The sequence below is a fragment of the Spea bombifrons genome, chromosome 13 (assembly GCF_027358695.1).
Source record: "Spea bombifrons isolate aSpeBom1 chromosome 13, aSpeBom1.2.pri, whole genome shotgun sequence".
Lineage (NCBI taxonomy): Eukaryota > Metazoa > Chordata > Amphibia > Anura > Pelobatidae > Spea > Spea bombifrons.
The window spans coordinates 25,403,278-25,417,678 of NC_071099.1; the positions used below are offsets into that span (position 1 = coordinate 25,403,278).

Below are 14,401 nucleotides of genomic sequence, written 5' to 3' on the forward strand. Positions count from 1 at the left end.
AATATTGGGTACGTTAGGAGGCGGCAGCTGCAATTTGCATTCATGGGAGAAATTGGCAGATGGAGACTCGGACCCCAGGGGAGACAGTCTGGGTCAGCTTTGAATCAGTCTCTAGGGACTGTCTAATCCACAAACACAGAAAAGCCAGCAGACCCCTTTGGGGTGATGCGCCGTGTCTCCAGCCAGCGGGAATGTCACATTGGCACACATGTTTGTTCCACCATTAACTCTGAGATGCAGCAAGGCGTGAAGAGTCAGTCAAATCCTCCGTATTCAAACAGGGCTCATGGCAGCGAGACAAGATCTTAATGTGGCAAAGGAGACCACACACATACGTATCGGTCTGAATTAACAAAGAACCGTCAGTGCAGGTTTCAGGAACACATATAAAAAAGGGAAAACTAAATATTTTTTTTTATCCTGCTACAAAGTAACATGGGCCAAAATACATTTTTGGTTTAAGATACCTTGGAACACGGAAGAATGCTATGAGTAAGCTTTCAACACACACACACACACACAGTGTATGCGCAGTCTACGGCTTTCTGCCACGATGGAGTTAATGACTGTCCTCCTATGTCCTCGTCCAAAGCTCACCCAGTCGTTCTCGCAGTGCATTGATCACAAACTGTCAGCCGTGGCTGTCCTGAGGGCCAACTTTCTCCCAGCCAACTGCACTATCGCGTCCCAGAGCAGACAGCTGCTGCCAGCCTCCATGTTTAACCCGTTCACTGCCTAGAGCATCTGAACAAAAATGCCAGCTGATACAGAGTTCCCAACAGCCCGAGGCCAAAAGGATGTACAGGGAACTCAACGTGCCAGAAATAAAATGTAAAATGTTACAAGATTTCATTCACTTTGGTATATAGCTGGTAATTGCTAAAGTAAATGAGCGAAGGATGATTTTTTTTAATTCTAAACTTAACCATCTTGTTTCAAATTATTCTTGGGTACCATGAAATAAGAGTGAACGCAACCGTCATACATCTGCCAAAATTAATAAAATACCACATTAACACCACGATGGCACCAAATTCTTTATGATCCTACATGATAATAAAATATGGACAAAATGGCATAGATCCTCAATCTCCCGGTGTCATCAAGAATGCCAACTATTCTGTGTATCTATACGTATTTAAGAATGACCAATATACTAAACCGGAAGTAAATTCCATCAAGCAGCCCTGGAGTGTGGTGCTTTCACGAAGCAAGAATGAGGGGCGGGTCCTAAAAAGACAAAATGGCTCCAACCTAATAGAATAATAAATTATAAAAACATGAAATAAATTTTACCCCTTAATTTGCTAGAAACACGGAATACAGAAAACAACAGTATTTTCTACAGAATTGTTAGTTTCCCCAGCAAAAAATATATAGACCAACGCAGCATAACCCACAATATCCACTAGATGCCACTAGATAACCAGGAAAAGATATTTCTTGAATCTCCAATCATCTGCTTAGGAGGAATTTAAAAGAAAATAACTTAAAAGACTGCAAAAATAAGATCTAAAATTAATTTTTTCCTATGTCCATGTGAATTAACAAGTACGTAACACATGCCTGACAAAGTTCATACAGACGACAAACCGAAATAATGATCTTTTTCTGCTTGTACAAATCAGCCTTTATATGTTACAGCTGTGCCAGAATTTTTGGATTTCTCAGACTTATTACAATCTAGAAAAACAGGGGAAAAAAAATATAAAAAATATATATTAAAAAAGTTAATTTATTAAAAATTCTTATTACTGAATTAGAACTTTTAAAGTGAGCTAGTTACTGGGATCGGCCAATCAAAGTATGCAATAAGAGAAGAGGACCCTTGGTAGCTCCAGCACACGAAGGTGGTGTTGGCCATGTTTACAAAAACTTGGTCCACGCTTCATATATAATCACCCACAATATTTTTTCCACCATGGCCCTCCTGTTCCACCAACAGTTCAGTGTTCTTGTGTTTCATCATATAAGTCTGAAGAGACCCTAAAGATATACTAAGTCCACCCCAATATACATTTGGCATACTAAAAACATATTATGCAAGTGCAGGGATTCATTTATAATATTAATACAAAAAAGGATGAATTTACTCTGATTGTGAAGGCTTGCATACTGCTTGATGACAGATTTCATGATGAGAGCTGTAGGGGTAAAGCTCAAACAACATGGCTTGATCCATTGCAACAGGCCACAATCGAGGACTCAAGTAGTTAATTAATGGCCAAGTGGTGGTAACCAGCAGTCACCAAGCTTAATGAGCTCCCTCATCACACCCGAGGGAGAAGCAGTGATAACAGGTGAGTATTTTCTTGATAACAGACCAACTGATGGTACAAAACATTCCCCACTGCCTAGCAACGAGAGACGAGAATAAGGACACCGGCCAGTAGGTCCATTATCCAACACTCCTGGTGGTGAAATCATCTCATCAACGGTAGGGTCCTACAAGGTCGGCGATGGCAAATTTCCAGCAGAAATTAACCAGACACAACAGGATTTAGTAGATCAGAAAACAAATGTATCAACCACCAATGTGAAGCAGCTTCTGTCATTGAATGAGTGTTTGCCTTCAGCTTTGTCTTCAGGATCTGAATCAAAACGCCGACAAACGTTCTAAATTAGAATTCTAGATTTCTTCTACGATCGAGCCTCCTGATTGATCATTTAATCTAGGTTTAGCCACGGAGACCCATCTCTGGTTCTTGTACTCTACAAGAAACCAAAAAGAGGAAAAGGTTAATTCTTCTGATGTCATTCTAATGGGATCACATGACCCTTCATTAAACAGAGGCCAAGATCAAAGCCGCATTACATCAGAACAGTGCTGCTTTTGTTTGAGTTGGGTAAACACCTTGTTTATTGTGGGTAATTGATGGGTACCACATAAAATGATCTCCAGATAGAGGTTAACAGCTCTTTCCTCAACAATCAGCCTAGAAAACAATGACCCTCCTGAAAAGACGGTCCTGAAAATTACCGACACGCAGCCATGGGGAACAATACGCTACCAAGTCAATCACTTTAACGAGGATTAACATAATTCCGTTTTAAAATGAATACTTGGGCAAAACGCATTCTGCTGGATAATTCTGGAAAAAATGCCACGGTGTGTTTTTTCCTTTAATCTCTTTTTAACTCTTCATTTACTCCATGAGCAAAGAGGTGCGCTAGAGTCCGGGTCAATCTACCAAAAAAAAATTAGAAAATTATATATATATATTGAGAAAAAATTTATTTATATTATTTGCATTTTTTCCTTTTTTTCTTGGCTTTTACGGTGGATTTGTGCACCTGCTAAAAGCATTTCAAATATACTTCTATAAACTTGTTTATTCTAATTGCGATTAAGACAAGCCATAGAAATATTTATTCAGTATCTATTTGTATCGATTTATAATTCACTAAACATTTTTTGTGAATAATAAATAATGAAAATAAATAATATGAGCAAAACCACAAAAAAAAAACAAGACAGACAGACAGAATCCCTGGATAGTAGGCCAGTTTCTTGAGAAATAGTTATCATCCCATCCACATGAGATTCACACCTCTCTCTCTCTCTATATATAATTAGACATTTCTTCTTCCTTGGTCCATCTTTCCACATGTCATTTAATTAAAGTATCGAATCCCCAGAGTTGCACCTCCGTGACACCAGATATAACTCACCCACTGCGGGGAATAGAAAAACCGCTAGCATCTCATCCAGAGCAGATACACGATGTAGGAGATTAACTCCAACCACTCAACCAAAGGACATAAAGACATGATTACTGGACTGAATGGTACGATGGAATTCCATAACCAACCATAACAGTATCCTTCGAGATCATCGGTGACCTTCCAGATTGTTCTCTCATTGTATTTCCCGCAGAAGGGGAATATTTTCATTTCTAAATGTTATGATTTTTAGAGAACAGTATTGTTATCCATCGGATATCCATCATAGCATCACTCCTGTTCTTATTCTTGGGAAGGATACAGTTACGGGTTACATAGTGAGATGAGTCTTTAGTGTGAAGTCCAGTATTCCGTTTCATTTGTACGCACCCTAAACCTATGAGTGATTTTGTTTTCTACTAAAGGCTCTACTGAGCATGTGCAAGAAGCATACAGGAAGCATACTGAAGTATGCTTCCTCTTTCAGTAGAGGCAGACGTCTTATTTCCAACTCCGATAATGGCACCAACAGGCCTTCAAAATAATGTTTCTTTGAATGACTTTGTGAGCTGTGTACACATAATTGTGGGTTTTAGAACCCTAGAAAAGAGGGGTATCAGGGGAGGAAAGAGGGGTATCAGGGGAGGAAAGGGAGACAGAGGGATTTGGTTCCTAAAATAACAGACAGTGTCACCAATATAGGGACACTTGGGAGGTGTAGTTGGCGGGTTGGGGAACAGACTCAAAGTTAGCATGGGGTATCAAGCTCTTAGTCCTGCTAGGCAATTCAAATTTGGCTTTAGCGTATAGACCCAGATGGTTTTATCAGCCATTACATACAGTACTGTGCATTTACAATAAGTCCTCCCCGTATTTGTCCAGCACACTTAACATGTTATTCTGCATTTAGCTCCTACTTCCCAGTCCTTTATCTCCGCACACCCTGATTTACAGGAAAAAAGTCTATTAGGTATAATAGCGTTATGTGGGTGAGCGCTCCCATAATCATTTCTAATGGTAGTTTTAAAAGCCCCGGCAAAACCCCTGGTGTTAATGCGAGGTTTTCTGTGGTACAGATGGCAACAGATAAAGCTAAGTGACTTTATGTAATACCGGACTTCTGCTGTTACCGTCCCTAAAATCTGCCTCCCCTCCCCCTGCGTCCCTGCTCTGCCTCCATGAACAGATTAGTCTTTGTGATATTATATGGAGTTCTGGACCCGGCAGAATTAATAGAGATACAAAAAAATAAATTGGATTTTATTGACCGTTTATCCAAACCAGGGTGTTCATAGGTTCCCATAACTACTACAGAACCCTATTACATCACAGCCAAAACTAAAGTGGAACTGCCACCTTTAATTTTGCTTGTCTTATTAAACTAACTTTATATATTCAACTTAACTTTCTGTCAATAAACCCTAAAAGCAATAAAAAAAAATATATAAATAAAAAGTATTTTAGTGCTGAAAAGGTAAGTACATAAACTTTTTCTAAAAACAGATATAATTCACTAGTCCGATAACTTAGGACCAGGTTTAGTTACGCTGTAGTTCTCAAAGGGTTAAATATGTTCCATTAACAAAACCCGCAACGTGATCCTCCCTACCCAAAAGTTAAAGGGCTTTATTGCTGAAAGTGGGTAACCCCAGGGACACTTGTGTATAGTGCAGCACTGAAGGGGTAAAAATTGATTGCACCGTTAACCCCGCGCCTGCCGCCTTAAGGATGCGAGTACTGTCCCTGGTGGGTAAAACAGGACGAACATCTAGCTGCTGTGAAATGCAACTCCCATTCATCCAGCCAGCTGCCAGAATATATTGAGTCCACCAGCAGTTGAACACATAGTGCATGATGGGGGTTGTAGTCTAAAGCAGCCGGAGTACAGGGGTTACCTACCTCTGGCCATCATGCAGATCCTGAAGTCATGAAGTCTTTGAAGGAAATGAATGTGACCAGGTTGGTATATTAGAGGGCCAGCGTGGGAAATGGGGCTCTGCGATAAGATGATGGAAGAATGCCCGCATATACATATGCATTCACACACCTCCTCTCTGCCTCTGACACGCACACAGCATCTCTCTCTCCACTAGCAGCGTAGATCCCGCTGTATTCCTCAATCAGCATGCTTGGAAAAGAGCCTCTTAGAACGTACCTGTGATACCCTGCTCTCCGCGACATCAAGAAGCCAACGGCGTGTAATATGTATCCCGAGAAAGTCAAGGCACCAGGTAAGAGAACGCCAACCAATCATCTCACGCTTTCGGGAAGGGTTTCTCCCCTGAGTTGGAGCGCTGCGGGGGTATGGCACAGCCAACTCCGCTGCAGGGAATGAAAAAGAACGATTTATGTCCATGGATCCTTCTAAAACCAGGTGAAGTCTTACAACAAATCCATTAAATTCATTCATTAATATCAAGTGTTCGCTATGTAGCGAGGGACCTACACGGTGTACAGTAACAGTATCAGGGCTTGAGTATTACTTCCAAATCTATACATACTGTATGTCTACGTAATACCCTCTTCTATCTAGACGTGGGCAGCACATCCCAGATTTAAAACAGGTTTAAGGTCTATTTTATTCACATTTTATTTTATTTTTTTTTAGTTTGATTGTAAATTGGCAAAAAAAAAATGCAGCCGTCATAATATGAATAATTATAATTTGATAAGAAATTAGCATCATACGTGTATGTGTGCGTGCAAGCGCGTGTGTGTGAGTATGAAGGAGCAAAGTATCTTATGTCAGAGATGTAGATGTTATCAGATAGGACAGTGATAAGTGTACGATCCCTCCATGGTGTTAGTTTGGCCAGGTGGCAGTGACACGATTAAATCGTCAGCGAGTATGCATTATATATATATATATATATATATATATATATATATATATATATATATATATATATATATATATATATATATATATATATATATATATATATATATATATATATATATATATATATATATATATATATATATATATACACACACACACATACACACACACGGATCAGCTCATCTAAGATACACGACCAGGCTGTATTCCTGCACACTCTGCAGTTACTGCAACCGCGCACGCACAACCCAATAAGATTGTGTGTCACAGGAGACCTCGGTGGGATGATATATCCCCCCCCAATTGTACAGTCATCAAGTCTTGTATTATTAGCTAATAAAACAGAAATATTCTAGTAGGTAAGAGATTCTCCAGCCTGTACTAAATATACACTAGTAGGACCCTTAAGCTATGTCGATAAGGCAATTCTTTGCTTTTTTTTGTCTCGTTCTACTCTCTTTTACCCAAATCTGCTCCTTCTGTTATTAATACATGAACATAGAATTTGACGGCAGGTAAGACCCATTTGGTCCATCTGTAGGCCCATTTTTTTTTCTGATGTAAGGATGTGAATTAGTCTTTGGTCTCATTACATGGGCAACTGACCTTGACCTTTGCTTATTTTTGGTAAGACAACTAAATCCATGCTTGTGTCCACCTGTCCCATCATGGACAATGGAAAACGCTAGTCACGGAGTTCTGAATGCTGTAGAAAAGTGGGTGGCTTTGCGGGTTAAAAGCTCTCCCGGCAGGTCCTGTGATAAAGTGACATCATAGGCCAGAAGAACTTATGAGAACACAACTTAATTTCAAACACAAACCCTGTGTGGCATTTTCAGCATTCACACTTCTCTTTTACAATGGATAAGGTTAGGAGTCTGCAGTTTTTTTTACAGATGTTGCTCAAGAACTTACAGTAGACCTCTACTTGTTGACCAAAACCCAACTTTGAGCTCATGGAACGTCCATACTCTGAGAAGTTCCATGTATTCCAAGTCCATTCCTAGAACGTCCTAGGACTTCTAGACCAGAGCACCCTACATCTGCCAGATCTAGGAGTATGTATGTGCCCTGGGGTTGCTCATGGTTAGCGTACCCCATTGCTTTCTAAATGAGACCCTCCAAAGATCCTAACCCTTTACTGGCTTATCGTTCAGATGGATATGTTTGGTGGAATGCCAACGCTGGTAACCAAACCCATTCTATTTCCCTTTCTCACTGACAAATCAACCTGTCAGGACCTCGATATGTCCTGCTTGGAGGAGAAGGAGAAGGAGAGGGAGGCATTTAGATACAGAAAGTGATTTGAATAAGTACAGGAGGAGAAATTCAAAGGAGGAGAAATGTTAGAAGAAGAGACTATAATCTAACACTAGAGGGTGAGAGACTTAGATGTACTGTAAGGAAGATTTAATTTGCCGAGAAGCTGGTAGATACGCGGAACAGTCTCCTAGCAGAGGTGGTAGAGGGTAATACAGTGAGGGTATTAAACATACATGAGATAGATCCAGGAGCCATATGCCCTAAGATGGGACCAACGACTGATTAAGGTTTGAGTCTTTACAGCAGGAGAAACGGGCGACTAGAATGGACCTGATCCAAATTCGGCAAATTTTAGGTTTCAAATAAAAAAAAAAATAAAATAAAAGCTTGGTTAACTAGTTCAAGCAGGGATTCTAACTCTGACAACACATAATATTATACAACCGTAACCACTATTACGTCTGTGAATTAGATATAAATAGGGGGTTGGTGTAAAGTCCCCCCTTCGTCGTTGAATCATGAAAGGGACGGTTCTATAAATCCTCGAGACGACAGAAACGTGTTCTGTTTTGCCACCGTATTCTGCTAAAGGGTTAAGCTCTCCGAGTCTTGATCACTCACACAAAACATGAATTATATTTAATTTATCCCTCCCTGTGCGAAGGTTCTGGGAGCGGAGAGGGAAAAGACACATTAAAAGCGTCAATTATGGCTAATGTCTTTATTTACTGTGAGCGATCGATAATAATTTGTGTTTTGGTTTTAATGAGATCAGTCAAGTGTAGCCTCCTGTGCCAGAATTAACCTGTTCCTGACTACAGCGCTAGCCAAAAAGAACAGCTTGGCTATCGTGATCTGTATGGAATAAGAGAGAGAAAGAACTCTCCCCTTGTTGCCCCCCCTCTATCAGGGCTCCCGTAGGGCAAAAAAGGCAATGGCCAATCTTGACTACCTGCGATAGGTAAATAATCTGGAAAGATTCTAATTCCAAGGGTCCTATCGAGCACAAATTGGATTTAATTCAATTTTAGTACATGTCTCTAGATGATGATTATCCACAATCTTACGTTTACACACATACAAGAGAAAACTTAAATTAATTCGGGAATTCTTAAAACTCGTGATTATGGTCCTGAAGAAGAGAGTTTGATGTTTCTGAGCTAAAAAAAGTATTGCCGCAGATTAGTGGTTTTTACGTTATACGTTTGAGGGCTCGTTCCACCGATCTGTACCTCATCTCCCATCCTTATTTTTAGCCGATTTAGATTTTTTTTTTTTTTTTTTCTATCAGGACTCTGCTGATGGTTTATGAAGATGATCCTTCCCCAGAACACCACCGAGTTTCCTCAAGTAGAGGCTGAGCAGCAGGAAAAAAATCCCGACCCGTCCCCCTGTGTCCTGGGCATCATCCCCATTATATATTACAGCGTCCTCCTTTGTCTTGGGTTACCAGGTAAGCCTTCCGAGGACAAACGTAATGCCCACGTGTGCATGCTGTCATCAATGTCATAGAAACATAGAATCTGCCGGGGGATCAGACCCAGTCGTCCCGCCTGGTCTGCCTATTCTTCCAGCAGTGCATCCCAACTATCTTGCATGTCCTCACCTTTAAAACAGTAAACTAGCGGGAGGCCTATGGGCCCTATACAGCTGTACCCCGCCAATGGTGGCTCTGGTGTGGACATCCCAGGTACAATCAATGAACCCTAAAACTGTACGCAAGCATGGACTTGGCCCATCACAGACCAAGATGTCCCGAGACTGAAATAAAACCTAGTTTAATTATCTCCTCTATTTCTGTCCATTTAAGCTTTTCGGCGTCATTTATAACCGCAGATTATTGATCTATTTTCTGTAGCAGATAAATATATAGATGACCCCATTTGATTTATTTTTAAGCCTCTGCAAACGATGCTATCAGATATTAAGTTCAAAAGGCTCAACACAGCTGAGACGGAGTCATTTAGAATTAATTATGGAGTCTCAAATACATGGTTGCCTAGGGCTGGACATAGCCATGGTGTTAATTTCAGCGGATTGTATTTTTAGCAGCTCGGCTACCTCTTTCGCTGCGTATCGTACATGGGGAACACTGTTGTGATTATCGTGTAATTGTTTCCGGACTCTGTCGCCGTGGTAACGTGCAGCTGGCTGCCGTGCGTTGATTACCTGAAGGATACCCGCTAATTATCACAATATTCTTAATTGCGTTATTAGATGCTGATAAGATGTTTCAGGTATATAAACCGACAGAGTTGGCTGGATTAATGAGCCGAATTATTTGCCATCTCATGCAGGAAACACGCATCGGTTACCAGCCCCGGTATACGAGTCTCTGTGTGGGACATTTTAATGTGGACTGGAGTAAAAGTACCCCCCCCCCCCGAGGGGAATATTCACAAAGACCTCAACCATTGCTCCAACGGTGGCACTTCTTATATGCCCAAAGCCATACCATACAATAGGCTTAACACAGTACAGCTAGATATGGCGGTGGTGGTTTTATGCCAGCAGTGGGGTCTTACTTTGCAATATGTTGTATGCCACAGCCAACCCAAGTAAGTCTATTGTATCGCATGCACCACGTTGATCGTGGGCCAGCAGTCTGTGACCCTAGGACATAACTTAAGAATATCTTTTTTAGAGGTGACTTTATGGTCAAATGTAAGTCATTAGACTTGTCCATGTAGTTTTAGCTTGGTCAGAACTTGGGGGAGCTTGGGTCTTCAACAGTTTTCCCAAACTAAAGTCCTGGATTTTGGGAAGGTTCCATGCAATCACATACTTTTCTCAAGGTTCTAAGAACTTGGAGAAATGTTTGATGTCATGGTTTACTCGACACACTTTGGGGCAATATTTGACACTTTTAAAAAAATGATCATCTTGAACCCCAAAGTATTTAACATCAAATCGATCTCTAATCCAGGCTCGTACTGGCCATCTGGCATGCTGGGCAAATGCCCGACTTCACTCTGTATGTCCCCAGCGGCAGATCGGGCCGCCAAATGCCATCTCTCACATACATCTTTATGGCGCCATTTTGGAATAGAGTAGCTCACAGCAATACAATGTACTTTTCCAGAAGGCAGTGGCTGTTGGGTTCCAGGAGCTTAATAAACCAGTGCCTTTCTCACCCCATGAAACCGTTGTGACTTCCGCCTACACGATCTGAAGTCTCAAGGCTCCGGGGGCCGAGTGATCAGAGAAAATCAATTTATATATCAGCACAGAACAAGCCTTGGGCAGAGAAAGCCAATACAAGGCTTGATTGTCTTCCTATAAAAGACGTAATACATTGACACACGCTTATTGAAGCTGTCACATGCAACAGTAACGCAGTTATACAGAATCCATGTAAAAATACGGACATCCTGTACATTACACGCGCCAAGCGCTCAGGTCCAAGGTGGCAACTCAGCCCCAGGGCAAAGTAGGGAAATGTATTTATTTTAAATAAAATGTAACGACCTATTTCCCATTTAAGGTAAAAATATTTTGCTTTGTTCCATTTAATGCAATTAAACGTACCTCTTCTTGCCACATTTATCACAAAGGTTCTATGCAGCGATTCACAGAAATGGCGAATGGGAATGGTTTGTTTAAGTTGATCTGGGACGCATTCAACCAGCATGTTGGAGAGAGGGCGCCCGGAATGAAGATCGTGATATTTCTTACAACGCCAGCTAGTGATTAATGGTTGCTGGCTCTCAGTTACTAGATAGCCTTTACTTGTCATCATCGGCAGAAGTCCCTCCGAGGCGCTTGCCAGCTTTGCCTGGGTACCTGTTCCTGCACACGGGTTATCTGCGTGTGTTTTCTCACTTCATTGCAGCATCTCCATGGCAAAGAGAAGGCGACGTGACAGCTCGCAGCCCTGTGATCTTTCACAGCGTGACGCTGCAAGGATAACGTCTACATCCCACAAGGCACACAATGTCTGTTAACACGTATGCTTGGGGCCATCGCAAGATAAAATCATATATATTTCCTTAATCTCCATATTGGCGCAATAGTATAATTTAAATATTGTATATTTTTTTTAAAAAATCTTACTTTAGCAGTAAATAAGAATCATAATAATCCCTGTACGGCCAAGTATCTACCCAAATTGCTGTGAGTATCAGTAAGAATGGATTGTTCCTTCTCAAAGGGTTAATCCTCGGTATAAAATACATATTTTCCAAGAAATATAGACTACTAGCTATGAGTTTTAAAACTCAATCTGACACTTTTAAATGTAAAAAGGAAGAGCGATCCATATTTTTGGCATTGTGTTCTTTTTGATGACCGGAGCTAATCATATCAAAGATTGTATGGAATGCTAGACCAGCCAGGTCCATTTTTGGTTGTATCCAAAGCTACCCCTGAAAATGTGAATTCTTTCTGAATTGGATATTTCAGAGAATTTTTGTTGCTGTTGCTCCTTGGAATGTTAGTTCTAACAGTATCATATATCTATTTTCTCCGCTCTAGTGAATCTCCTGAGTGCTGTGGTCCTTTCAAGACTGGCTTCCAAAACCAAGAAATCCTCATACATCTACCTCCTGGCACTTACCACCTCAGACATTCTGACTCAAGTTTTTATTGTCTTCGTCGGATTTATTCTGCAAACTGCCATACTCCACCGCAAAGTACCAAACGCCTTCATACATTTGGTCAGCGTTCTTGAATTCTCCTCCAATCATGCTTCTATCTGGATCACAGTTCTCTTGACCATAGACCGGTACTTGGCTCTTTGCTACCCCCTGCAGTATCGTTCCTTGTCTTACCCCGAGCGCACTCGTAGGATCATCGCCATCGTCTTTCTCTCATCATTCGTAACCGGAATCCCATTCTATTGGTGGAGCGATGTCTGGCGAGATCCTGGAAGCCCAGGGTTGATGGATCGTATACTCAAATGGGTCCACTGTTTCTTAATATACTTCATCCCCTGCACTATTTTTCTTCTTACCAACACCGTTATTATTTGTAAGCTTCGGAAAAAGACGGAATCCAAAAGGTACCATCTCCATTTAGGCAAGACCACAGCCATCCTTATGGGCATTACCACTGTCTTCGCCGTGCTCTGGGCTCCAAGGACCATCGTCATCATCATCCACATGTACGTGTCCTCTGTGAACAAAGACTGGAGGGTTCACCTGGCTATGGACATCGGGAATATGTTGGCCCTACTCAACACGGCCGTAAATTTCTTCCTCTACTCTTTTGTGAGCGTGAGATTTAGGGATACATTAAAAGATGTTCTTTGGCTGCCTAGACCATGTTGCCCGAAGGACAAAAAAAAAGAGCAGAACGAGAGCTACAGCAATTCTTTGAAGCCTCTGGAAATTCCCATGGGGACGGTGATCTGAGAAACACAATGTATCTTTTTTCCATATTGCAAAATGCATTCGTGCTCAAATGGTGCATCATGTAATGGATATGTTAAAGGGAGAGGCACGTTCCAGTATCTCCTCGAGCATGTTTACCATACCAGCACATTGTATGAGCGTGCTTCATGCATGTAATGATGTTGCAACAATTAGTGTATTGTCCAACCCTACAGATGTAGGTCCAAGATGCCCCGTCCAACCCAGTGGGACGCTGAACTGCTGTGGGGACGATAAAAAGAATGAGTGGAACGGGTGGTGAATGAAGATGGGACAGTGACAGTTGAGCTGGAGAGAATCCAGCGTTTAGAAAGTGTTAATAAGTAGCCCTATATTAGTGCGCGTTCCAAATCTGAGATGTTCTATAAAACACTGCATGTCATCTACAGCAAATGTTTTTATGTGAAATTCTGGTGCTCCAACCTCTTTTAAAGCAGAGTTTACATGGTTCAGGAACAAGATGAACAACACATAAACCTGGTTAAAGACCAACTATGGCATTCCAGATCCCCGGCTGTAATTACCTGATCAGACAATTCAGGGAGACTCTAGTAATTGGGTTACAAGTCCCTACATGAGCGGACAGTAGAATTCTAAAGCGATCTACTGTGAAGGATCATGGGAAATGAAGGATACGTGAAATTCAAGGGCGATGCCTTTGATGGATATCAAAGCCGGGGAATACAAAAACTTGACTAAAGTAAAAATGGGACATTAAATAAAAATAATAACACAAGCGATGGATGATTTTGTGTGCTAAATTCATTTGGGGTTTTATTTCAGATGCGACAATTCATCTTTAACACTTTTCAAGGTTCGTCTTTGTAAACAAAATTAGCAAAGTGCAAAGTAAGGTTATTTGATACATATTTCTAGGCAAGCAGTCAGGTGCTTTGAAGCTAAATCCATCAGAAGGTCTGACGAATGACTGGCTGGCGCATTTTATGCTTTTAACACTATTTTAAGTGTCACCATCCCCCCCTTCACCGCTGTGTGACACCCGGTGCTGGGGGGGACCAAGGCCTACTGTACACAGCCCACTATAGCGTAACACAAATTTTGATGAAAAAGTAGTGGACCATCCACCCAGAAGAACTGGTAGAGGTTAATTCAATAAGGAAATTTAAACGAGAATGGCATAGATATCTCAATCTAAGATGAGACCAACAACTGAATAAGGTTTGAATCTTAAACAGCAGGAAAAATGGGTTGAATAGTTATTTGTGGTCAAACCATCATTGTTTATTATTACCTTTAAATGGCA

General features: G+C 41.1%; 1 protein-coding gene across 1 annotated transcript; it reads left to right on the top strand.

The window, feature by feature from the left end:
- Positions 1 to 9,082: 9,082 nt before the first annotated feature.
- GPR142 (G protein-coupled receptor 142) lies at positions 9,083 to 13,158 on the top strand. Its single transcript, XM_053452809.1, has 2 exons — positions 9,083 to 9,221; positions 12,242 to 13,158. The coding sequence occupies exons 1-2, from the start codon at positions 9,083 to 9,085 to the stop codon at positions 13,117 to 13,119; spliced, it is 1,017 nt and encodes a 338-aa protein (XP_053308784.1). The 3' UTR covers positions 13,120 to 13,158.
- The last annotated feature ends 1,243 nt before the right edge of the window (positions 13,159 to 14,401 follow it).